Source organism: Megalops cyprinoides, chromosome 12, assembly GCF_013368585.1.
Source record: "Megalops cyprinoides isolate fMegCyp1 chromosome 12, fMegCyp1.pri, whole genome shotgun sequence".
Classification (NCBI taxonomy): Eukaryota; Metazoa; Chordata; class Actinopteri; order Elopiformes; family Megalopidae; genus Megalops; species Megalops cyprinoides.
Window position 1 is genome coordinate 15,115,524 of NC_050594.1, and position 18,229 is coordinate 15,133,752.

The following is an 18,229-nucleotide window of genomic DNA, read 5'->3' on the forward strand; positions in this document are numbered from 1 at the left end:
TGCAGATACTGCAGAATCATAACAGGATATAAGTGATCTTACGTGGATGATACTAAAGATGCTAATTTGTATTAAGAAAGCAACAACATGGTTACAATAATTTATATAACATGACTCCACTGGTTGTTAAGAATAATTTGTTAGAAATAGAAATAATTTGCCTGAAAGATAACGACTTGACCACGGAGAATGTTTAGACACCATATACACACCACACGATTCACTTTAACAGTGTGTAAATTTCCTGCAGCTCATTGATGGTGCCACCCACTTTCAGTCTTTCTTGACGGTTATTGTCATGTGTACATTATTAATCTGCATTCTACCATTGGCCTCTGTGATGTAATGTCACCTTAGCAACCCCTGGTTTATTCCAGTCATCAGAGCGGTGTCTATCACAGCTGCTGGCTGCTTCCCAGGATGCTGCCTGTCATCACTGTTTATTGAATTGAGTGATGAAGAAGGTTGTACAGTGTGAGAAGAATCCACTTTTGAGAGTCAGGGTGTGGCTCAACGTACATGGAAATGTGGAACTCCACTGAACCCTGAGTTACTGACTACTTCCTTGTACCGTCTGACTGACCATTTCTGAATCGTGGGAAAGGGGGGCTGTAACAACCACCCCAGAATGTTGAGGGTTTGGGTTTTGTGGTTGTCACACATAGGCTCAACAAAGCCAATCTGTAGAGACAACTGGCCAAAATCAACAGCAGTGCTGCCATTGGAGGCGGCTTGTGTGTGATCTGGGCGGGATTGTTCAGCCGTTCGGTTCATTCCTTGAACACCGCGCCTACCGTGTAATTACATTAGTCCCGGGCGCAGAGAAATGTGGGCGCTCTCTTTTGGTAGCAATCAATCAGTGCTGCTCACGCATGCCAGCAGGATGTCAGGATAAAATGTTTGTTAAGAAATAGGTGTCTGCAGAGAGATGCACCTGAAATGGCAATTAGGCTTTCTTCTCCTTTGATCACCGTCTGTGATACCCAGTTTAATGAGCTTTAATGAAGCTCTCTGGGTCGCGTCAGGTAGCTCAGGAGCCAACATGTTCAAAGGCTTGTAGTTGTGTGTTAATAAACAATTGGCCCTTGTATGTTTTTTCGTAAAAAAAGGAACTAAGCAGTTTTTCAGCACACCTGCCAAAGCCTTCTAATCACTGTTTGTTATGCTGACATTACTGGAAGATGGATGGCAAGTTCAGTGAACAATGAAACTGGAGGCTATGTAACATTTGAAACATTTCATCAAAAGCCAGTCTCTCAGCCAGGCAGCTTATTCAGCATGATTTAGAGATTTCACCTGAATAGTGATTTTGCTTATGTTCTGCTATGTCATATCTCTACACAGCAACAGTGAAAAACCATATCAGCATCAGTACATTTTAATATCAGACATATTTTTTTGCAAATACTTAAGCCACATCTCACCACATCTGGGTGAGATATCTGGTTGAAAACATTTCACCAACCCACACTTCCACATCCTCTGAGCTGCTGCCTCACTCCTTGGTGAAGACTGACACAACACTGCCATCTAGTGGTAAACCAATGGAACTGAAACCAGCTAAGACACCGACCTATAGGACACGTATTCATCCAGTAAGTTAATGAGGTGCACTCACATACAAAGAGTGCACGTGATGTGGAATGAATCCCAGTTCATAGCAAAAGTCATGGGTGTGGTGTAAAAGTTAAATAAATGTACTGAATGTCCATTGTTGAAAGAAGGGTGTCCTGGTCTGGTGCGTGGAATGGTTGAAATAAACAGGATCATTAAATCGTTGAGGCCACACTGAATCACCACCAAATGAAACAGCAAAGTCATTTAGTTTCACATGAATCTCTTTATTTAAGCTCTACATGAAACAGATGTCTAAAAACAACACAACACTGTATCACAATAGTCCTACAAAAAGAAAGGTAACTCCCACCTGCACGAAATCCTGATGTCTTCCTCCCATCTACTTTTCACTTTACATCTGAAAGAAAACACCTAACATTGAAACAGGATTACGTAAACCCCCCCACCCCTACCCCCACCTATACAAAATATGTACAAACTATATTTACAGTATTTACAGACTATACGGAGTCCCTCCACACTAAAGCGCTACCGTGTCTTTGTGGGGGAGCGCTTAGAAGTGGGCGACCACGAGGTCACAGGCACCCAGCGACCGTACGGCTGCTGCCCGGTGGAACTTTCCACTCTGGTGGTCACCGTCTTTTCCGGACTGCTCGAAGACATGCTGGACGCTGGCTTAGCCACGGAGTTCTGAAGGAAGAAGAAGCAGCTCTGATCAAAACAACTGCAGTCATCATCACAAGCCCTTAACCTGAACTCTGAACTGATTAAATCAGAAATATTTATCATCAATGATTACTTAATATGCATCAAACAAATTGTGGAGTACAAAACTGTAACCATTAAAATGTCCTCTACTGAATGTTTGTATCAGGCACCCTGTAAGCTGCATTTACTTACATGAATGCTGAACGTGATCTTGTTCCTAGGGGACATCTTGGGGCTAGGAACGTCCTCATCAGCTTCAGTCTGTTTGTAGTGCTACAGAGAAAACAGAGAGAGAAAGGAGGCCGATTTAGACTCCACAGTCACGACATGGGCCAAGGTTCGTGTTGCATAGACTTGGTTAAAAATGAAAATCGGACTGGAGGACATGTTGAGGGCTGTCTTCTAAAGTCTCTCTCTACCCACAGTAAAGACTGCACAGATGTGATGCAGACAGCCATGTGACAGGAAGCCACTTAGCCTGAAGACAACCAAATAGCTGCAGCAACATGTTGACTGCATCCATCTTGTGATGGCCAATGCCACGGCAACTCTAGTCAAATTTAGCTCGGTGTACCAATGAATACATCTCTAACAGTTTTATACACATTTACATAGAAAAGGTATCTCAGGAAAAAAAAAACAGGTGAATGTAGAGATTCTAGATATGAGAATAAACATAATAAAATGAGATAAAAAAAATAAAAATGAATCAAAATAAAAGGCCCCTGCTCTGTCTGGGTGGAAGAATAAAAGTCCCTTTCCAGACAGAACCCTGCTGGACACATGTACACAAACTTATCTTTGGCATACGTAGATGGGCTCTTCATCTGGCATAGTCACTAAAAAGCAGCCTCTTTCAACACAAATCTTCTGCTTGTTGGTGGAAGGTTCTGCTAAATGACAACGCACACGTAAACCCCCAGTCCCAACTCAACCGTCTGCAAGCACACGTTTTACACACTCTCTCACATTGTATAGGTGCAGTATATTAGCATTACAGTTTCTTAGTATTGTTAACTGTGGGTGAAGCCCTTCTGCCTTTTTGATCATGTGACTGACTACAAAGGACACGACTGAAAGCAACTGATCGGAGTCCACCCATACGTGACAATGAGATTCTTCTGAAAATGTACCAGTGTTTACGTTTGTACTACTACTTCATATATGTTGCTGTCATATGAGCTTTTCATGAGCGCTTGTGAAAATGGGCAGATTCATCAGTCAACGCAACCCACAAACCCATGATGTCACCCAAGTCACACTGAATGCCACCTCATTCTCCTCCTCAAGGCACCATGAGGTGAAGACCACTGTCATGTGATCTACAAAAACAGAAATAAGCAGAGCACATAAAGCTAAACTGTATTCCTGGAGAGTTATGGGGGCAAAGGTTAACACAGATAAGCAGCAAAGACCTTTTTGTGCACACAAAAATAAAAACAGAAAATAACTAACTGTAGAGCATGCGACATTGATATAATAAAAGACAAGTGCCTATTTTATATAGCTTCAGACATCAGTCACTGTCTCTCAATTAGTCAACTTTAGAGAGAGAAATAAAAATCACAGACCATTTCCCTCATTACATCCTTGATTGTGCGCCTTGGGATGAGAAAGAAAGTTTCTGAAATCAACATTAAACATGTTTTATAAATCATGTTGATTATTCAGCATCTTCACCCCCCGCCCACACCACCCCTCTGTCCTCATGCCTCATATTACTGAAATGAGCTTGGGTTCTCCATTACCAGTGCCCTGCTACGGAAACCAAAGCAGAGTCATTTCTTACAATGACAGCTGGCCTTGGGTCTTCAACAGGATTACGTGAAATCACACTCTATTACCAGCTAATGCTTTACCACTGCACAGCAGTGGTTGCAAGAAGTTGTTGCTTAAGGTGCATTGAGAAAAACTGCCAAACACACTGACCAATACTGAATATAATGTATCAGCTAAATCTGTGGTATCATAATAGAAACTCAGGTGCAAACCCCGGTGGTAAATCATGGTAAAGCAGTTTGAGTATTGAGGTTGTGTGTAATGGCTACGCTGATTGTCCTGTTAAACCCAAAATCTGGTCTGCTGTGTCTTCCCATTTGAGGTGTTGGAAAGCTGACGTCATACTTCTCACTTGCCCTCCTGCATAGTGGAGACAGGAATGCTATGCTACTGACCCTTTAAAAGACTCTTTCCCTTAGTGATACCCACCTCCTTCAGACTGTTCAGGGCAGTTCCACCTGGTCTCACCAGTTCCCCTAATGTGGGCTCCTCCGGGACCTCCAACACTGCCTTCACACTCGCAGGCAGCGCCACATCCTCCACTCCCAGGGCTTTGGCCGCATTGGCTCTCGCAATCTGCAGAAGCTGTCTCTTTTCTAGGAGAGGAGGAGAAACAAAACCAGGTCACAACACTGATTCATGTATCACATGAGCCCCCTCATCCACAGTGCAGCACACTTTGGCAACCCACTTGCACATAAGGGTCTTTTGATTCTGGAGCTACAGCTCACTCACAGACTTGAATAACAAGGTCTTGTCACAAGGATTTCAAAACAACACTTTGTAGTCTTGAATGTGTGCCCTGAGCGCTTCTTCATAACAGTGAAGCAAAATAAGCCAACAGCACTGGCAGGATAAAATAGTAGTAGAATTTTTTTCTGGTCAAACATGAATGTATCAAAGTGTATGTGAATTTTACACTGATAAGCAGATCAGTAACAGATGGTCACTTGATTTTACCTTCAAGACTCAGGTGGATGTTGGTTCTGTCAGGCGATCTGGAGCGGGAACGGCTTCGGGATCTGCTCCTCCGGGGACTGTTGGCCAGCCTGAACCTGCTCCTGCCCACAAACCCGTACAGCCTGCGGCCCCTGGACCTGGAGCGTGACCGGGTACGTGAGCGGGAGCGCGAGGGGAAGGGGCGTCGGTGGCGGTGGGACCGCACCGACGAGTAGGAGGGGCTGTAGGAGCGGGAGCGGGCTCTGTAGCGGCGGGGCGGGGAGCGGCGGCGGCGATGGCGGTCATCGTGACGGTGGTGTCCCCTGCAGCAGCGGGAGTGGGTGGCGTTCCTGTGGCAGCGCGGGCGGGGGCGTGAGCGGGACCGCGACCGGGTCCGAGATCGGGACCGGGAGCTGCTGCTGGAGTAGGAGCGCGAGCGCGAGCTCCCGCGGCGGCGCCGGGACCGCCTCGCAGACCCCGAGCTGTGGCTGCTTCCGCTGGAGTAGGAGCTGGAGCCGGAGCTGGAAACGCTGGATCTGGAGCTGGAGCGGGACGTTGTGGAGGTGGAACGGGACCGGCACTCCCGGTCGGAGGCGGACGGCGCATCCCTCACGTGTGACAGATGCTCTGCCACATCTGACCCCTGCAGTGCCGCCTGTCCCGTTTGGGCTTGTGACTCAGTCCCATTCATCTTCTCTTCACCTGCAAAACATTTAGTTACCATTATATACAGCAAGAGTACACGGGCAGAGTTTCCCCCTTTCCTTGAGTATTTTGTTCTGTAGCGCACAAAAAATACACTCATTGATGTTACATGGCTTGTTATGACGGGGACTGTTTTACATTGACATTTATTCATTGGGCAGACGCCTTTATCCAAAGCGACTTATTTGCAATTCTATGAACCCCCAGCATTACATTCTGGAACAATGCGAGTATTAGTAATCATTTTCACATTCTTGAGAGAGTACTGTTGTTCTTACCTCCGCTTCGTTTCTCCGATGTCTTGGCAGGGAAGGTGTCAGCTCTGCTCTCCGTAGCCGAGGCGCCCTCCCTAAAAGCAACATGGAGGTTTGTCACTTGTTTATGTGACAGGTTGACGTCTCGCGGTTGCCCTCTGCAGGTCAGTTAAGTCACTACAAGAAGGTTCTGGATTTTTCCATAGAGTCGCTAACGCGGAACACTTGACTAAATCAAAAGACAACATACCTGCTGTAACATCCAACAGAACACTGTATACCTACCTAGCCGCCATTAACTAAAATAATTGCTATCTAACGTTAGCTACCCAACGCTACTAAAAGCGAACCTGTTACGAAACTACCAATCATTGCCTAATATTAACTAGGTCACCATTTCAGATAACTCGCCTCAAACGAGCTGCCTAAAGTTACTCGTCACAAACAAGCCGGTACCCTTAAAATGACCCTCTCATATTAACAGTGTGGTTTAAACGTATTACGTAAAACCATGTTGTTCACAACTAGATACTGAATGTTGACTTACAGTTATTTTAAGAAAAAACAGAACTTACTGTGTGACGTTGGGAGACGCCGTCAACGAAATTTTCTCGGTATTTTGAGTCATATCGTCGAAGTTCTGTTGAAATGAGTGGCTTTGTACCACCATTCTTAGTATTTACAGTTCAAATTTCAGTTGGACAGACAAAAAAAAAATCTTTCTATAAATAAAACAAGTCTGGCTTAGGACGTGAATCGGTGAACAGCAACGACGCTTCTGTGTCGAAAACAGCGGAGCCAGCCAAATGTAAATCAGGAATTTACAGTAAATGCGTAATCCCTCGCACTCCGATTGGTCAATCTCTCAATCGCTGACCTATCAGAGCCGTCGGGGGAGGGCTGGAAAATTCCAGACTGTCCGCTCTCCGCTGTAAGCGTCTTCCTGAAAAAGAGTGATTAGGAAACCACTCTGCTTTGCGTGTTGACTGGATCTCATCATTACGGTTGTCTTGACTTTATGTTGTGGTCACATCATTAAAAAACTGTCGTCACTTGTTATGTGTACCAGTGAATTTACTGTAGAAAAAAGAATACTGAAACTGGAATAATATTGTACGATGGCCTATGAAAAGTAAAAGTGAGGCTGTGCCAAGTACGATATAAAATGACAAGCAGTTAATTTAATCCTGGCTCGACAGGAAATAAAAAGGTGTTCATCGCGAGAACTCGAGGACGACTTTTGCCCGCGTTTCTAAACAACGTTACGCAAGCATGACCTGTTAGTTAGCAGGGTAACAGATCATATTTCGGTCCCGTACAGTAACAGTAGTTTTCACGGTCAGTCAAAAGCACCAGGCCAGTTGCAGATATTACAATGGAGATAATTGATGTTCTACCGCCGAGATTTGGATATGTGATCTTTACATATTTTTATAGCTGGGTCATGTTGACTTATCTCGGCGTTAAGGTTGGTGCAGCAAGAAAGAAATACGATGTAAAGGTAGGATCCCGCTTTATTACCTATCCATTCGATTAATAATCCATCTTGCCATTATTTCTGGTAGGCCCATCATAGCTCGACAAGCTGTGTGGGCATACATTACTGTACTAACTGCTTTATCAGATTTCATCTTTTCTTGTTTAACCACTCACCGCAGTTACACAGCTACTTCGAAAACACCCATTAGAGCCATAGCTAGCTGCAATGGATCACATAAATTACTCTGCAAATTAAAAATGTAAATTGCTGTGTGCATGAAAACCTTGCAGGAAAACGTTGGCTACACATTGCTACGGTGTTCCAGGTCAAAGTTTCAACGTCGCATAGACTTCAGTGGGAGCTTCCAAGAAAATATGGACGTTGAATTTGCTAGATTGCCAGTAGATTGCTGTTATTTCGATAGACATTGGCCATGACAGCAATAAAATGTTAGATAGAATTGGGAAATACGACACGGATGTTGACGGGATTATAGTGTATTACTAACTAAACGGAGGAAGGGACCATTCCATTCCTGGGTGGAGGCGCTTTTCAGAGGCGTGTGTCCTCGGTTAAACTGTATAATGAAGAGAAACCGGATATTTTAAGATGAAAATACTGGGTAACATTAGAAAAAAATATGGCTCGTGTTACAACAATTAACCGACAATTACTCAGGTAAATATCAAAAGGTATCAAAAATAATCTGGCCATTTTAAATTAAAGCAAAGTAATATGGACTAAAAGGCGCTAAGCATCTTTCCAGCAGCAGTGTGTTTACTTCGGTTCAGCGTTCCTGTCTCCCGTTATTTTAACGTGTATAGACAAGTCTTGTTTTGAATCCTGTGTTGGCAGTACCCAACTATGTACAGTGACAAGGAGCAGGTTTTCAACTGCATCCAGAGGGCTCACCAGAATACACTGGAGGTGTATCCACAGTGGCTCGTGTTCCAGACCATCGCTGCGTTAGTGTACCCGGTGAGTATACTGCTTGCGTGAAAGTTTTGTGGCGCCGTTAAATTGTGTGGACGAACTGAGGTTGCTGCTTTATGGAAGTAACATTTTAGGGTGTTCCTTCCTTGACACTATCCATTCTCAGCCCAAAGCTCTTTAAAATGGCACTGTTTGTTGTACTGTCTGCTAAACATTAAGCACTTTTGTGTTTGGTGAGACGTCCTCATTGCAGATGTGTAAAATTCTTAATGTAATAACAGTTATAGTTGCTGGCTGTAGGTAGTTATGGTAATACTGCATTGCATTTTGGTATCTGCATGCATACATTTTTTCAGGGGTAAGAATGCACACATTCGATCAAAGTACATTGATTGTTAAAAACTGTTTAAAAAACATCTTAGCGAGTGACAGTAGGAAATTGTACTTGCAGACATTCTAAACCCTGAGTCCCTTTTTTATCTCTGTTTACCACTCTGGTTCCCTACCACTCTCGCCCATGTCCTCAGACTGCCGCGTCTGTGTTAGGGGTCATCTGGGTTACCAGCAGGTTCTCCTATGCCTGGGGATACTACACTGGTGGTAAGGCCTGTTTTTTTACTATTATGAATTACACTATACTGTGTTGGCCTTGCTTAAGCAGTCTACTTTTATACTTGGCATATGTCCACTGCTATTGTTTTGTGGGAGATATTCGCTTTAAAATCCTTGCTCAGTGGATGGTGTTGGGTTGACTATGTGCTCCTGTTGAATCTTTCGAGGGAATTGCCTGAAGACACATTCCACTTGCATTCCGCATGCATGTGCACACACTGGTATTGGCAAGCTGGGAAAATAGAAAACCACATACACTATATGGCCAACAATATGTGGACACCTGACCATACACACCTATATGAACTTATTGGACACCCCATTCCAAAACCATGGGCATTAATATGGAGCCCCCCCCCCCCCCCTGCAGCTATAAAAGCCTCCACTCTTCTGGGAAGGTTTTACACAAGATTTTGGAGTGTGTCTGTGGGAATTTGTGCCCGTTCAGCCAAAAGAGCATTTGTGAGGTCAGGCACTGATGTTGGACGAGAAGGCGTGGCTCGCAATCATAATTAGGAAGGGTGTCCGCATACTTTTGGCCATATAGTCTATGTTGAAATTCAATAACAGTAAAGTCAGAATATGTGTAACAGGTAAACAAATACTACATATGAAAGGTAACTTAAACACTGAGCAGAACTGGAGACACAGATCTGAGTGACGTTAGCAAATGGTGGATAATGCTAACCCATTCAAAGTTTTTAATCAAGAAAGTCTATATATTTTGACGGAAATTATTGCATATGAATGGGTGAGAGGGTTGGAGTTTTTATCTTTGTTCAAAAAATATTTCTCTTTCATCTTTTTTTTTTTTTAGATCCAGCAAAGAGGATGCGTGGTGCTTATGGGTACATTGGATACTTTGGAGTCATCATTCTCTCCATTACAGTTGCTTTGCAGTTACTGGGTATCATTTAATTGAGAGAACCGCAGCCTGTATCCCTGGTTGGCACTACCTATTAAAATATATCTGCTTTGTTATGGGCAGTGCCTTTCATATTATACTGAAAAAAGACATTGTAATCACTATGCTGTCTAAATAAGCTGTGAAATGATCTTGTTTGCTCTGACTTTAAAAACAGCCCATTCATAGAATGTTTGTATGATTCAGATTGCTTAATATAAGGACCAGTAATTTTTTATTGCTTCATTTTTTTCTTATGGTTTTGTTCTTACACACATAAGTAACAGATAAGAATGGCCACCAAGCTATATCCAAACAAAGATGGATGGAAGCTTGGAGTAGATTTTGCACAGATTTAAATAAAAACTATGATTCTTTCTTCAAAGTGATTCTGTGCTTTAGTTTGTCTAACTTGTGACAGAATTTTTTTCTTCTGCTAATTTGGTTTGGTCTTTTCTTTGAACCACTACTTAGAAGATAAATGTGACACAGTTAATTTTGACATTTCAGGCCAAACCACAAACCAAGATGCTGAGTTGTGTGCATAAGACTATGTTTGTCGGTCTGGACATTCATTCATAACTAGTTGTCTATTTCCATCTTTCTTATTGTGACCTCTGAGACAAGGCCCTCTTAGCTGTCCTTGGTAATTTTTTGGTATTTCACATCTCATTTATAGCAGGTAATTTTAGAATCCCCCTCTTGTGGTTTTTATTTCTTCATTTTCTACCACATTGTTCATGAGTGTACATTGTAATCATTTTGAGGACTTTCACCTTTGTGTGTACCATCATTATACCCTTACTTCATTGTTTCTCTGCACTAAATAAACATTTGCTTCAAAATCAACAGAATGTGTGGCTTGTCTCTGGGAGTGTACACCCCTTGTGGATCACAAAGGGTGGAGAAGTGGACATAGTAAAACAAGGATGTATCATGGGAGGCTCACTGGATTTGGCTAAAGCATTGCTGAGTCCTTTTTTTTAATTAAACGTCATTTTAAATTAATTTTTGATGTTTGACATCTTCACCCATATACAGTATAAAGCCACACTGAAATGTAAATATAAAAAGGAAACATCAACAATAGGCAGATGTCTTTTTTTCTTGTAAGTCTCTACAATGGAACTGTGCCAAAGCCATACAGTATGTAGTTGTCCATTTAATTATTAGTGCAATATTGGCACAACTGTTTGAGCAAGTCCCATGAGGAAGAGTTTTCTAGGGAGGAAGGTGTGTCCTGTGGTAATTGTATTGTTTGCTTTTGCCACTGCAGGAAATTGATAAAAGATTTTTTTAGTCCAAAGGGCATAGCCACAGCTAGACACATGTCTAGTTTAGGTTATGCTAGTGGAAACACTTCTGACCAGATGATAGTCATGGTTGCAATGACTTTTAATATGAAGAAAACAAATTGATTTGTTCTATCACCCTTTATTGATATTCTTTAAGATTCATATACGGCACTGATTTCATCACAATGTGTTGTGCTACCACAGAAAGAGGCTAAAAGAATACTATTTAAGATAAATAATCAGAAGACAAAACATATGACCAAAACTTACTTGAAACATTAAACATATGTGTGATATATGCGCACAGCCTCGGACAACCTGCCCATCAAGTACAGAAAATTACATCAATAATAGGCGTGGAAAACGTACTGAGCAAGCGCAAGGCACCGTACTCGGAAACTAGCTGCCAATCTGTTGTCGTCTGGCCAGAAATTAACGCAACGAAAGAGGTGAGTGTTTACTAGCTACAGGTTTTTAGGACAAAGTGACAACAGTAACCACCGGTTTGTAGCGAGTTATTACAGTGTTTTTTTTTTATCTAAAGAAGACATTAGATTGTACAGAAGGATTTGTGAAGGGGTTGTGCCGTCGATGAGTTTACTGGTTAGCTAATTAACTAGCTACATTTTGGTGCCAAACAATAGGACACTGAACTGCTTTCCTCTACTGTGTAGCTGAATTTCTACGTATCTTTTTGTTGTCATCGAGATTTATGCGGGTGTTTCTTAATAGCACAGAATCCTTTGTTTATCCTCGTTTCCTCTGTCGCAGTTCGTCTTGGATATTCTTTTGCGTTCGAAGGGGTTGGTGGGGTTTGTAGTTATTACACAATAACGTTATCATTTTATGCCCACGGTGTAGATACTCTGTGGGACTTCATTTCCCAGAAACCCTGCCGCGTTCTTACAGTTGTGTGAGAGACATTCGGAAGGCAGCCCACGGCGAGGTTAACAAGGGCTTCTTCTTTGTTAAACTGGGTTTTTCTTAATCCTTGTGACACAGAGTAAAATCTCGTGACGAGGAGAAGTTTAGGCCAAGTATTCGTGTGGTGCAATACGACAGTTTGTCTTCTGTGTATGTATGGTCATCAGAAAAGGGCTAGCTAGTTAATTCTCGACAAAAAGGTTAGACAGTTCGCATAAGTAACGTGAGCTGTTATATCGATGTGTCGCTGTGCAGCATTCATGTAGCAAACAAATGGTCATAACTCAGTAAAGTTTATAGTATATGCTGTCATTCAAATGCCTTACCACCAGTGGCCACACAGGCGATGTATATACATGGTTGAGTGAAATTAGTTTTAAAGTTTTTCTAAACTGTCAGCTGTGGATAGCACTCTTGCAAATTACCGTGTTTATATTTACCCTTTTTTAAGCAGCAGCTGTGAGTCATGTCGGGGTTCCTGGATAGCATCAGGTGCGGAGACTGCGAATGCAATGTGGACTGGGCCGAGAAGAGGAACACCATCGCATCGGTAGCGGCCGGAGTGTTGGTATGGCCCACTCTCACCACATCAGTTGTCTTCTTAATGAAATTTAAGATTCAGCTTCAGTTACAGTTACTGTCCAGACTTTTTGCTGAGTCTGCACATCATGTACAAATTCGACAGAGTAGAACATTAATGTAAATGTGTTGACCTGATTCATGAAGCTGCGTTCAGAAGACGTCGAGTCTGCCCGTGCCCTCCCCCATCCTGTTTGTCTCTCTCTGCATGTAATATTCCTGGAGAGAAATTCATTGTTTGGATATTTTTGAAATACCATGGATTTTGTCTGCAGTTTTTCACAGGGTGGTGGATCATTATTGATGCAGCTATCAACTACCCAGACCAAGAAACCTTCAATCATGCCTACCATACCTGTGGGGTCATTGCTACAGTGGCTTTTCTCATGTAAGTATATAACAGTCTGCCCAAGTATATTAAAATATCAGCATTTTCTCATATTATTATGCGACATACACTAACCACACAATTGGGCAGATTTAATGTTATTACATATTTTAAATTTTGATTTTATACCAGTAATCCCCTCTGCATCGCTGCGTCCTGCACATAATTTCTTCACATTGTAATCCCATGAAAATAAACATTTAGATGTAGCCATAATCGCATTCATCATAGGTCATGTTCTCATTGATATGACCATGAAGAAAGTCTGACTGGGTTGAGATTCTCCCAGCTACTCTGACATAAGTAGTAGGGTATCTGGTACAATCTACTGCTGTTTGTGAGGGCTCTCTTTATCTTTAGGGGATGATAAAATGTGATTTTTTTTTTTTTTTTTTTACAGATTATGTCAATCATAGTTCTCTTTCTCTCTTTCACTCTCGCTCTCCCCGTATCCCCACAACCTCCTTCCCAGGATCAACGCAGTGTCTAACGGACAGGTGAGAGGGGACAGCTACAGTGAAGGCTGCCTAGGTCAGACAGGTATGTTGAATGCCTCATGTGATTCCAGCACCACCATGTCTCATCCACTGCGGGGATTGGTGTTGTGGCTAACTTCAGATGCGGGATCAAGGACACCTGTTTCTTAAATTCCAAAGAGAAATGAATTTGGTGTTTGGGCATACATTTGGTCCTTTTTCTTTTGAGAGAGTTGTAAAGTTCATGTAAAAAAAAATGTCCAGCTGGTGAGGAGAGAAGTCACTACCGTTGCACTGGCCTGCATGTATTGAATCCTGATTTTACATCTGTGTTGCTCACCTCCTGGGGGTCAGGGAGTGGGCTGAGAGTCATTCCAGCTGTAACCCTTAAAAACACAAGCTTTTTGTCACATGGTGGGAGTTTGCTTTGAGAGGGTGATGTGATTGTTGTGAATATGGGTGAGTTGTAATATATGAGTCGTGACCCACAATGCCTTGCTGGCTAGTGGCGCTTGAGTGCTGGGGGGTTGAGAAGCCCTACTTCAGCTTCTGCAGTGTGGATCACTGATCTGAGGTGAGCTCCTATGCTGCTCACTCTTGCCCTCTGCCTCCAGGTGCCAGGGTATGGCTCTTCATTGGCTTCATGCTGGCGTTCGGGTCACTCATTGCATCCATGTGGATCCTGTTTGGCGGATTCGTTGTTCCCCGTGAGTCTGCTCTGCCCCTCACCAAAATTCATATTGTGGTGTTACCCTCTCATGTAACCAGAAAATTACCCTTAGCTCCTATAGTCTCACAGGTGATTATGCAGGCTGCTGTTGGCATTTGTTTAGCTCCAGTGGCCTTATGGTAACATTAGATCATCTGAGATTCATAAAAATTCTCTATGGAATGGCTTTATAAAGCATTATAGAGTGCCTTGTCAAACCTTTAAAGTGATTATCAGTGGTAGGCAGTAAAAAAATAAAATGCAAAGGTGCTTATAACATATGTGCTATAGAAGTTTGTGATGTGTATGAATGTGTGTGTGTGTGTGTGTGTGTGTGTGTGTACATAAACTCATGTAGATGTAGGAAAAAACAAGTCCCTGTTTTGTGCTTATTACACTATTATTGGTTATTGCACATTGACCTTGGTTATAAGCGGTTTCTGAATTGCAGCGTGACCATGCAAATTAGTTTTGTGAAGCTCGCAACTTTCAGTTTTTACTGAGACTGGGTCAAGGACGTTCAGTTTCATTTCTGTGTTAACCCTGATGCAGTTTTTCCTTGTCTGGCAAACAAGGATAAACTGTCAAATCCAAGGATTTTTGACACTTTTCTCCTTGACACATTAAATCATTTCTATGACTGAAGCACCTGCAATTCAGACACTAGGTATTTCACCTCTTTCAAAATCTGTCAGATCTCTGTCATGTTGCATGAGAAACTTGCATATTAAATAGTTGGTTTTAGAACACCTTTTGTAGTGGAAACATATATGTAATTAGTATTGACGTCAATGTAGAAATAGAAATTAATGACTTCTAATTTTAATATAATCAGTACAATAATGATTATTATTACATTAAACTAATAATAAAGTTATTCATTATTATTAACTGTTAATTTAGAGTTCATTTTTATTTGGTGTTTCCATTATTTTGTCTACTCATTATAATTAATATTATTATTCCATACTCTCACACACTCACACACCACATATATGTACAGTGGTCCCCCCTTATCCGCGGTGTTGCTTTCTGCAGTTTCAGGTACCGCGGTCAACCACGGTCCAAAAATATTAAATGGACAATTCCAGAAATAAACAATTCATAAGTTTTAAATTGTGAGTAGCGTGATGATATCTCGCGCCGTCCCGCCTGGGGCGTGAATCATCCCGTGTCCAGCGTATCCACGCTGTATATGTTAGTCACTTAGTAGTCTTGGAACATATCCCCCGTGGATAAGGGGGGGGGGGCTACTGTACATAAATGTTAAATTCTGTTACAACTGATAGTAGAATATATTACTTTGTGTTTTCATACAGAAAAGCCCGTTGTGTATCCTGGCATTGCAGTTTTCTTCCAAAATGCCTTCATTTTCTTCGGGTGAGTATCTGTAGAGAAGGTTTATTAGAATATATGACCTAAGTTCAGTGACAGATAGCATGTCAAATAAAAATGGCTGGTTAATTTTTTTTGGTTGGTCGTGCAGCTGTGCAGACAGTCTTGGCAGGAGTGTCTAGTCACTAGAGAGCTCCAATTGTAATGATTGGTGGCAGCCTGGCTGTATGGCACTACATTCAGCAAGTGCTGAAGTTTTAAGTTTTAAGCAAGTGCATATAGTTTTAAGATTAACATTTTTTTACGACTTCATTGAATAAGGAGCTCTTCAGGGCAGAGCATACCAAGATTAATTCATGGGGTTGTGTAGAATGGTGTAAAATGTTTCTAATGGAAGTTGCCTGTTTCTTTCAGGGGCCTGGTATTCAAGTTTGGACGTACTGAAGACCTGTGGCAGTGATTCTGTTCAGCAGTGTCATCCCTCCCTTCTCCCTTTCCCTGTCATTTAATATTCAAATGCTTTAATCCCCTTTTTCCTGCATGGTCTCGCTCCCACAGGGTGTGGCCCCCGTGATCTCTCGTTTATGGGGCTTTTTACTGTGGCCTCCGTTTACAGCATTGAGGGGGGCCTTCCTTTCCATTATCGGCTAATTTTTTGTTTAACAAACCCCACACTGTGTCTCTGGAGTAGCTCAGTGGTTAAGGAGCTCAGTGCCGGTTGTGCTCTATAGACATGTCACCAGCCATGTCATCAGTCAACCATGACCAGGAGCCCACGGCAGAAGAACAAACTGGCTTCTTTCCATAGGAGTGGGTATGTCAGCAGGTCAGATGAGCAGTCTCAGGCGTCTGCGAGTTGCTCAGATGATGTTAGCGGAGTAGCACCTATCCTCCAATGGGCACCCACTCCTCTGTGACTTGCAGTGTGAAAAATAGCTGTTGGCTTCCTGTATACTGGAAGGAGACATTTGTCTTGTCTCAGTGCTGTTGCGCAAATATAGAGGTTGTGGCATTGAGACAAGACTACTGGGGTATACAGTTGGCAATTCCAAAAAATAGGGTTGCATGAAGGGGGGGGGGGCAAAAAAACCCCATGCTACTCAAATTCATACTGACAGCAGATGCATTAGTGAGCCTCTCTGGATTCCAACGGATTGTCTCATTTTGAAACCCTTAAAAATACTGAAATGTATTAATACACCCTGAGCTCTGTGCTTATGGAGTAACATGTCAAACACTACAGATGACAGTTCAGACATGACTCTTTAAGACCTCTGCAATATTACAGCGAGAACGATGGGTGCAAGATCGTTATAAACTGTAAGTTTCTAAGACGCATTGCCTCTCAACCCTTGATTAATTTGGCTCATGGAGACAATTATAATGTCTGTCAACAACTACTTGCCTGACAAAAAAGAAGCTGTTGTAGATTTCGATACTCAGAGTTGTTGCTATTTCAAGCATGTCACACATTAAAGCCTGGGCTCCCAAAGATTAGTGACCTCCAGAAAGTTTGTGAGTACTTCAAATATCTATGTACTTTTCTCCCATGATGTATCTGTAGTTAAACTTGAGATCAGAAATTCCTGAATAGTATATTGTTAGTATAGTTTTTATTAAGACAGGCAGTTGATGTCACTGATTGCAAGGACCTCCTTTTCTGAGACCCTCCCCGTCCACTTTCCCAGTGCGATTCCTCTTTTCCAAAGAAAAACCAAGCAGGAGAAATCATCTCTGGCCACGGAGATAAAGTCATATGCTTTGATATCCGAACATTACTTGTCATAGCTCAGACATTACAGAATGCATACTACAGCGTGTTCTCTGTAGTTTGAAGGTAAACGAGTGCTTTATTTATGAACAGGGACATGAGGCTTATTTTCAAAAGCACAATTTTTGGTGTATTTTTTTGTTCTTGTGTGATAAGTACTTTTTTTGCTTACGAAGAGGTGAAGGGAGTTGAACCTTTCCTTTCCAGATTACAGTGTGTTAATTACTTGGAAGTTATACTACCTTATGGAAACCCTATAACATAAACATGTACAGAACTGACGTCAGACTTTGTAAATGTACACTCCTTCCCTCAGCACGCTGCAACTAACATTTGAAATCCAAATTACTAATTCCTTGGTTTGTACTGGGGCTAAGAAATGCTATCATTTCATAAGGTACATGTATCAGTGAACAGGAGATGGAAGTTCTTAATGGGAGAAATAGAGTTAGGTCAATGGCAAAATGAGTGCTTGGTGTACAAGGTGTTTCTAATGTTTGAGGGATTTAACCTATTAATAATAGTACAAAGTTATTAAAATGTTGCACATTTAACAGACCTAACTGCTTTTACATTTATGGAACAGAATGTAAACTTTTATATAGTTTGTGAGTTATGTTTTCCCTGAAATAAAAAGAACTTGTCAGCATACTGGGTCTTTAGAATGTAAAACTGAACATGCAAAACAAATAAAATTTAGGCTATGAGTCATAAATCGTGTTTTTTGTTTTTTTTTTTTCCTTGCAGTGGTCTTTGGGTTCTGTGTAACTAAATGCAAATTCTTTGTTTAAAGGGGAGTGATCTGTTCAGTGAATGTTTTGGAGTCTGTAGTGTGTGATGTGTTTTGATTCCACATGATG

At 42.0% G+C, this 18,229-nt stretch overlaps 3 protein-coding genes across 6 annotated transcripts; 2 read left to right on the forward strand and 1 right to left on the reverse strand.

The window, feature by feature from the left end:
- Positions 1 to 1,836: 1,836 nt before the first annotated feature.
- Positions 1,837 to 6,744, reverse strand: rsrp1 (arginine/serine-rich protein 1). The gene is made up of 6 exons (XM_036542239.1): positions 6,539 to 6,744; positions 5,988 to 6,058; positions 5,026 to 5,706; positions 4,495 to 4,661; positions 2,479 to 3,910; positions 1,837 to 2,268 (listed from the first exon to the last, which is right to left on the reverse strand). The coding sequence occupies exons 1-5, from the start codon at positions 6,631 to 6,633 to the stop codon at positions 3,869 to 3,871; spliced, it is 1,056 nt and encodes a 351-aa protein (XP_036398132.1). The 5' UTR covers positions 6,634 to 6,744; the 3' UTR covers positions 1,837 to 2,268; positions 2,479 to 3,868.
- Positions 6,745 to 6,932: 188 nt separating this feature from the next.
- mgst3b (microsomal glutathione S-transferase 3b) lies at positions 6,933 to 10,741 on the forward strand. Its single transcript, XM_036542466.1, has 4 exons — positions 6,933 to 7,464; positions 8,299 to 8,421; positions 8,904 to 8,976; positions 9,806 to 10,741. Exons 1-4 carry the CDS (start codon positions 7,339 to 7,341, stop codon positions 9,904 to 9,906), a joined length of 423 nt encoding a protein of 140 aa, XP_036398359.1. The 5' UTR covers positions 6,933 to 7,338; the 3' UTR covers positions 9,907 to 10,741.
- An 814-nt stretch (positions 10,742 to 11,555) lies between these two features.
- Positions 11,556 to 18,058, forward strand: tmem50a (transmembrane protein 50A). Of its 4 annotated transcripts, none has more exons than XM_036541987.1 (7): positions 11,556 to 11,636; positions 12,563 to 12,679; positions 12,966 to 13,078; positions 13,551 to 13,618; positions 14,169 to 14,261; positions 15,583 to 15,643; positions 16,013 to 18,058. In XM_036541987.1, exons 2-7 carry the CDS (start codon positions 12,578 to 12,580, stop codon positions 16,056 to 16,058), a joined length of 483 nt encoding a protein of 160 aa, XP_036397880.1. In that variant the 5' UTR covers positions 11,556 to 11,636; positions 12,563 to 12,577; the 3' UTR covers positions 16,059 to 18,058. The 4 variants fall into 4 exon arrangements, with proteins under 4 accessions (XP_036397880.1, XP_036397879.1, XP_036397883.1 ...); XM_036541986.1 differs by having other exon boundaries at positions 12,566 to 12,679; XM_036541990.1 differs by lacking the exon at positions 11,556 to 11,636 and adding an exon at positions 12,114 to 12,261.
- Positions 18,059 to 18,229: the final 171 nt, after the last annotated feature.

Excerpts from the sequence above, each read along its gene's own strand:
- rsrp1 (XM_036542239.1), bottom strand. The coding sequence starts at position 6,633 with ATGGTGGTACAAAGCCACTCATTTCAACAGAACTTCGACGATATGACT. Across the intron at positions 6,059-6,538 it reads GCGTCTCCCAACGTCACACA|GGAGGGCGCCTCGGCTACGG; the intron begins GTAAGTTCTGTT and ends TGTTGCTTTTAG. Across the intron at positions 5,707-5,987 it reads ATCGGAGAAACGAAGCGGAG|GTGAAGAGAAGATGAATGGG; the intron begins GTAAGAACAACA and ends AATGTTTTGCAG.
- mgst3b (XM_036542466.1), top strand. The coding sequence starts at position 7,339 with ATGGAGATAATTGATGTTCTACCGCCGAGATTTGGATATGTGATCTTT. Across the intron at positions 7,465-8,298 it reads GAAAGAAATACGATGTAAAG|TACCCAACTATGTACAGTGA; the intron begins GTAGGATCCCGC and ends CTGTGTTGGCAG. Across the intron at positions 8,422-8,903 it reads TCGCTGCGTTAGTGTACCCG|ACTGCCGCGTCTGTGTTAGG; the intron begins GTGAGTATACTG and ends CCATGTCCTCAG.
- tmem50a (XM_036541987.1), top strand. The coding sequence starts at position 12,578 with ATGTCGGGGTTCCTGGATAGCATCAGGTGCGGAGACTGCGAATGCAAT. Across the intron at positions 14,262-15,582 it reads TGGCGGATTCGTTGTTCCCC|AAAAGCCCGTTGTGTATCCT; the intron begins GTGAGTCTGCTC and ends GTTTTCATACAG. Across the intron at positions 15,644-16,012 it reads AATGCCTTCATTTTCTTCGG|GGGCCTGGTATTCAAGTTTG; the intron begins GTGAGTATCTGT and ends TGTTTCTTTCAG.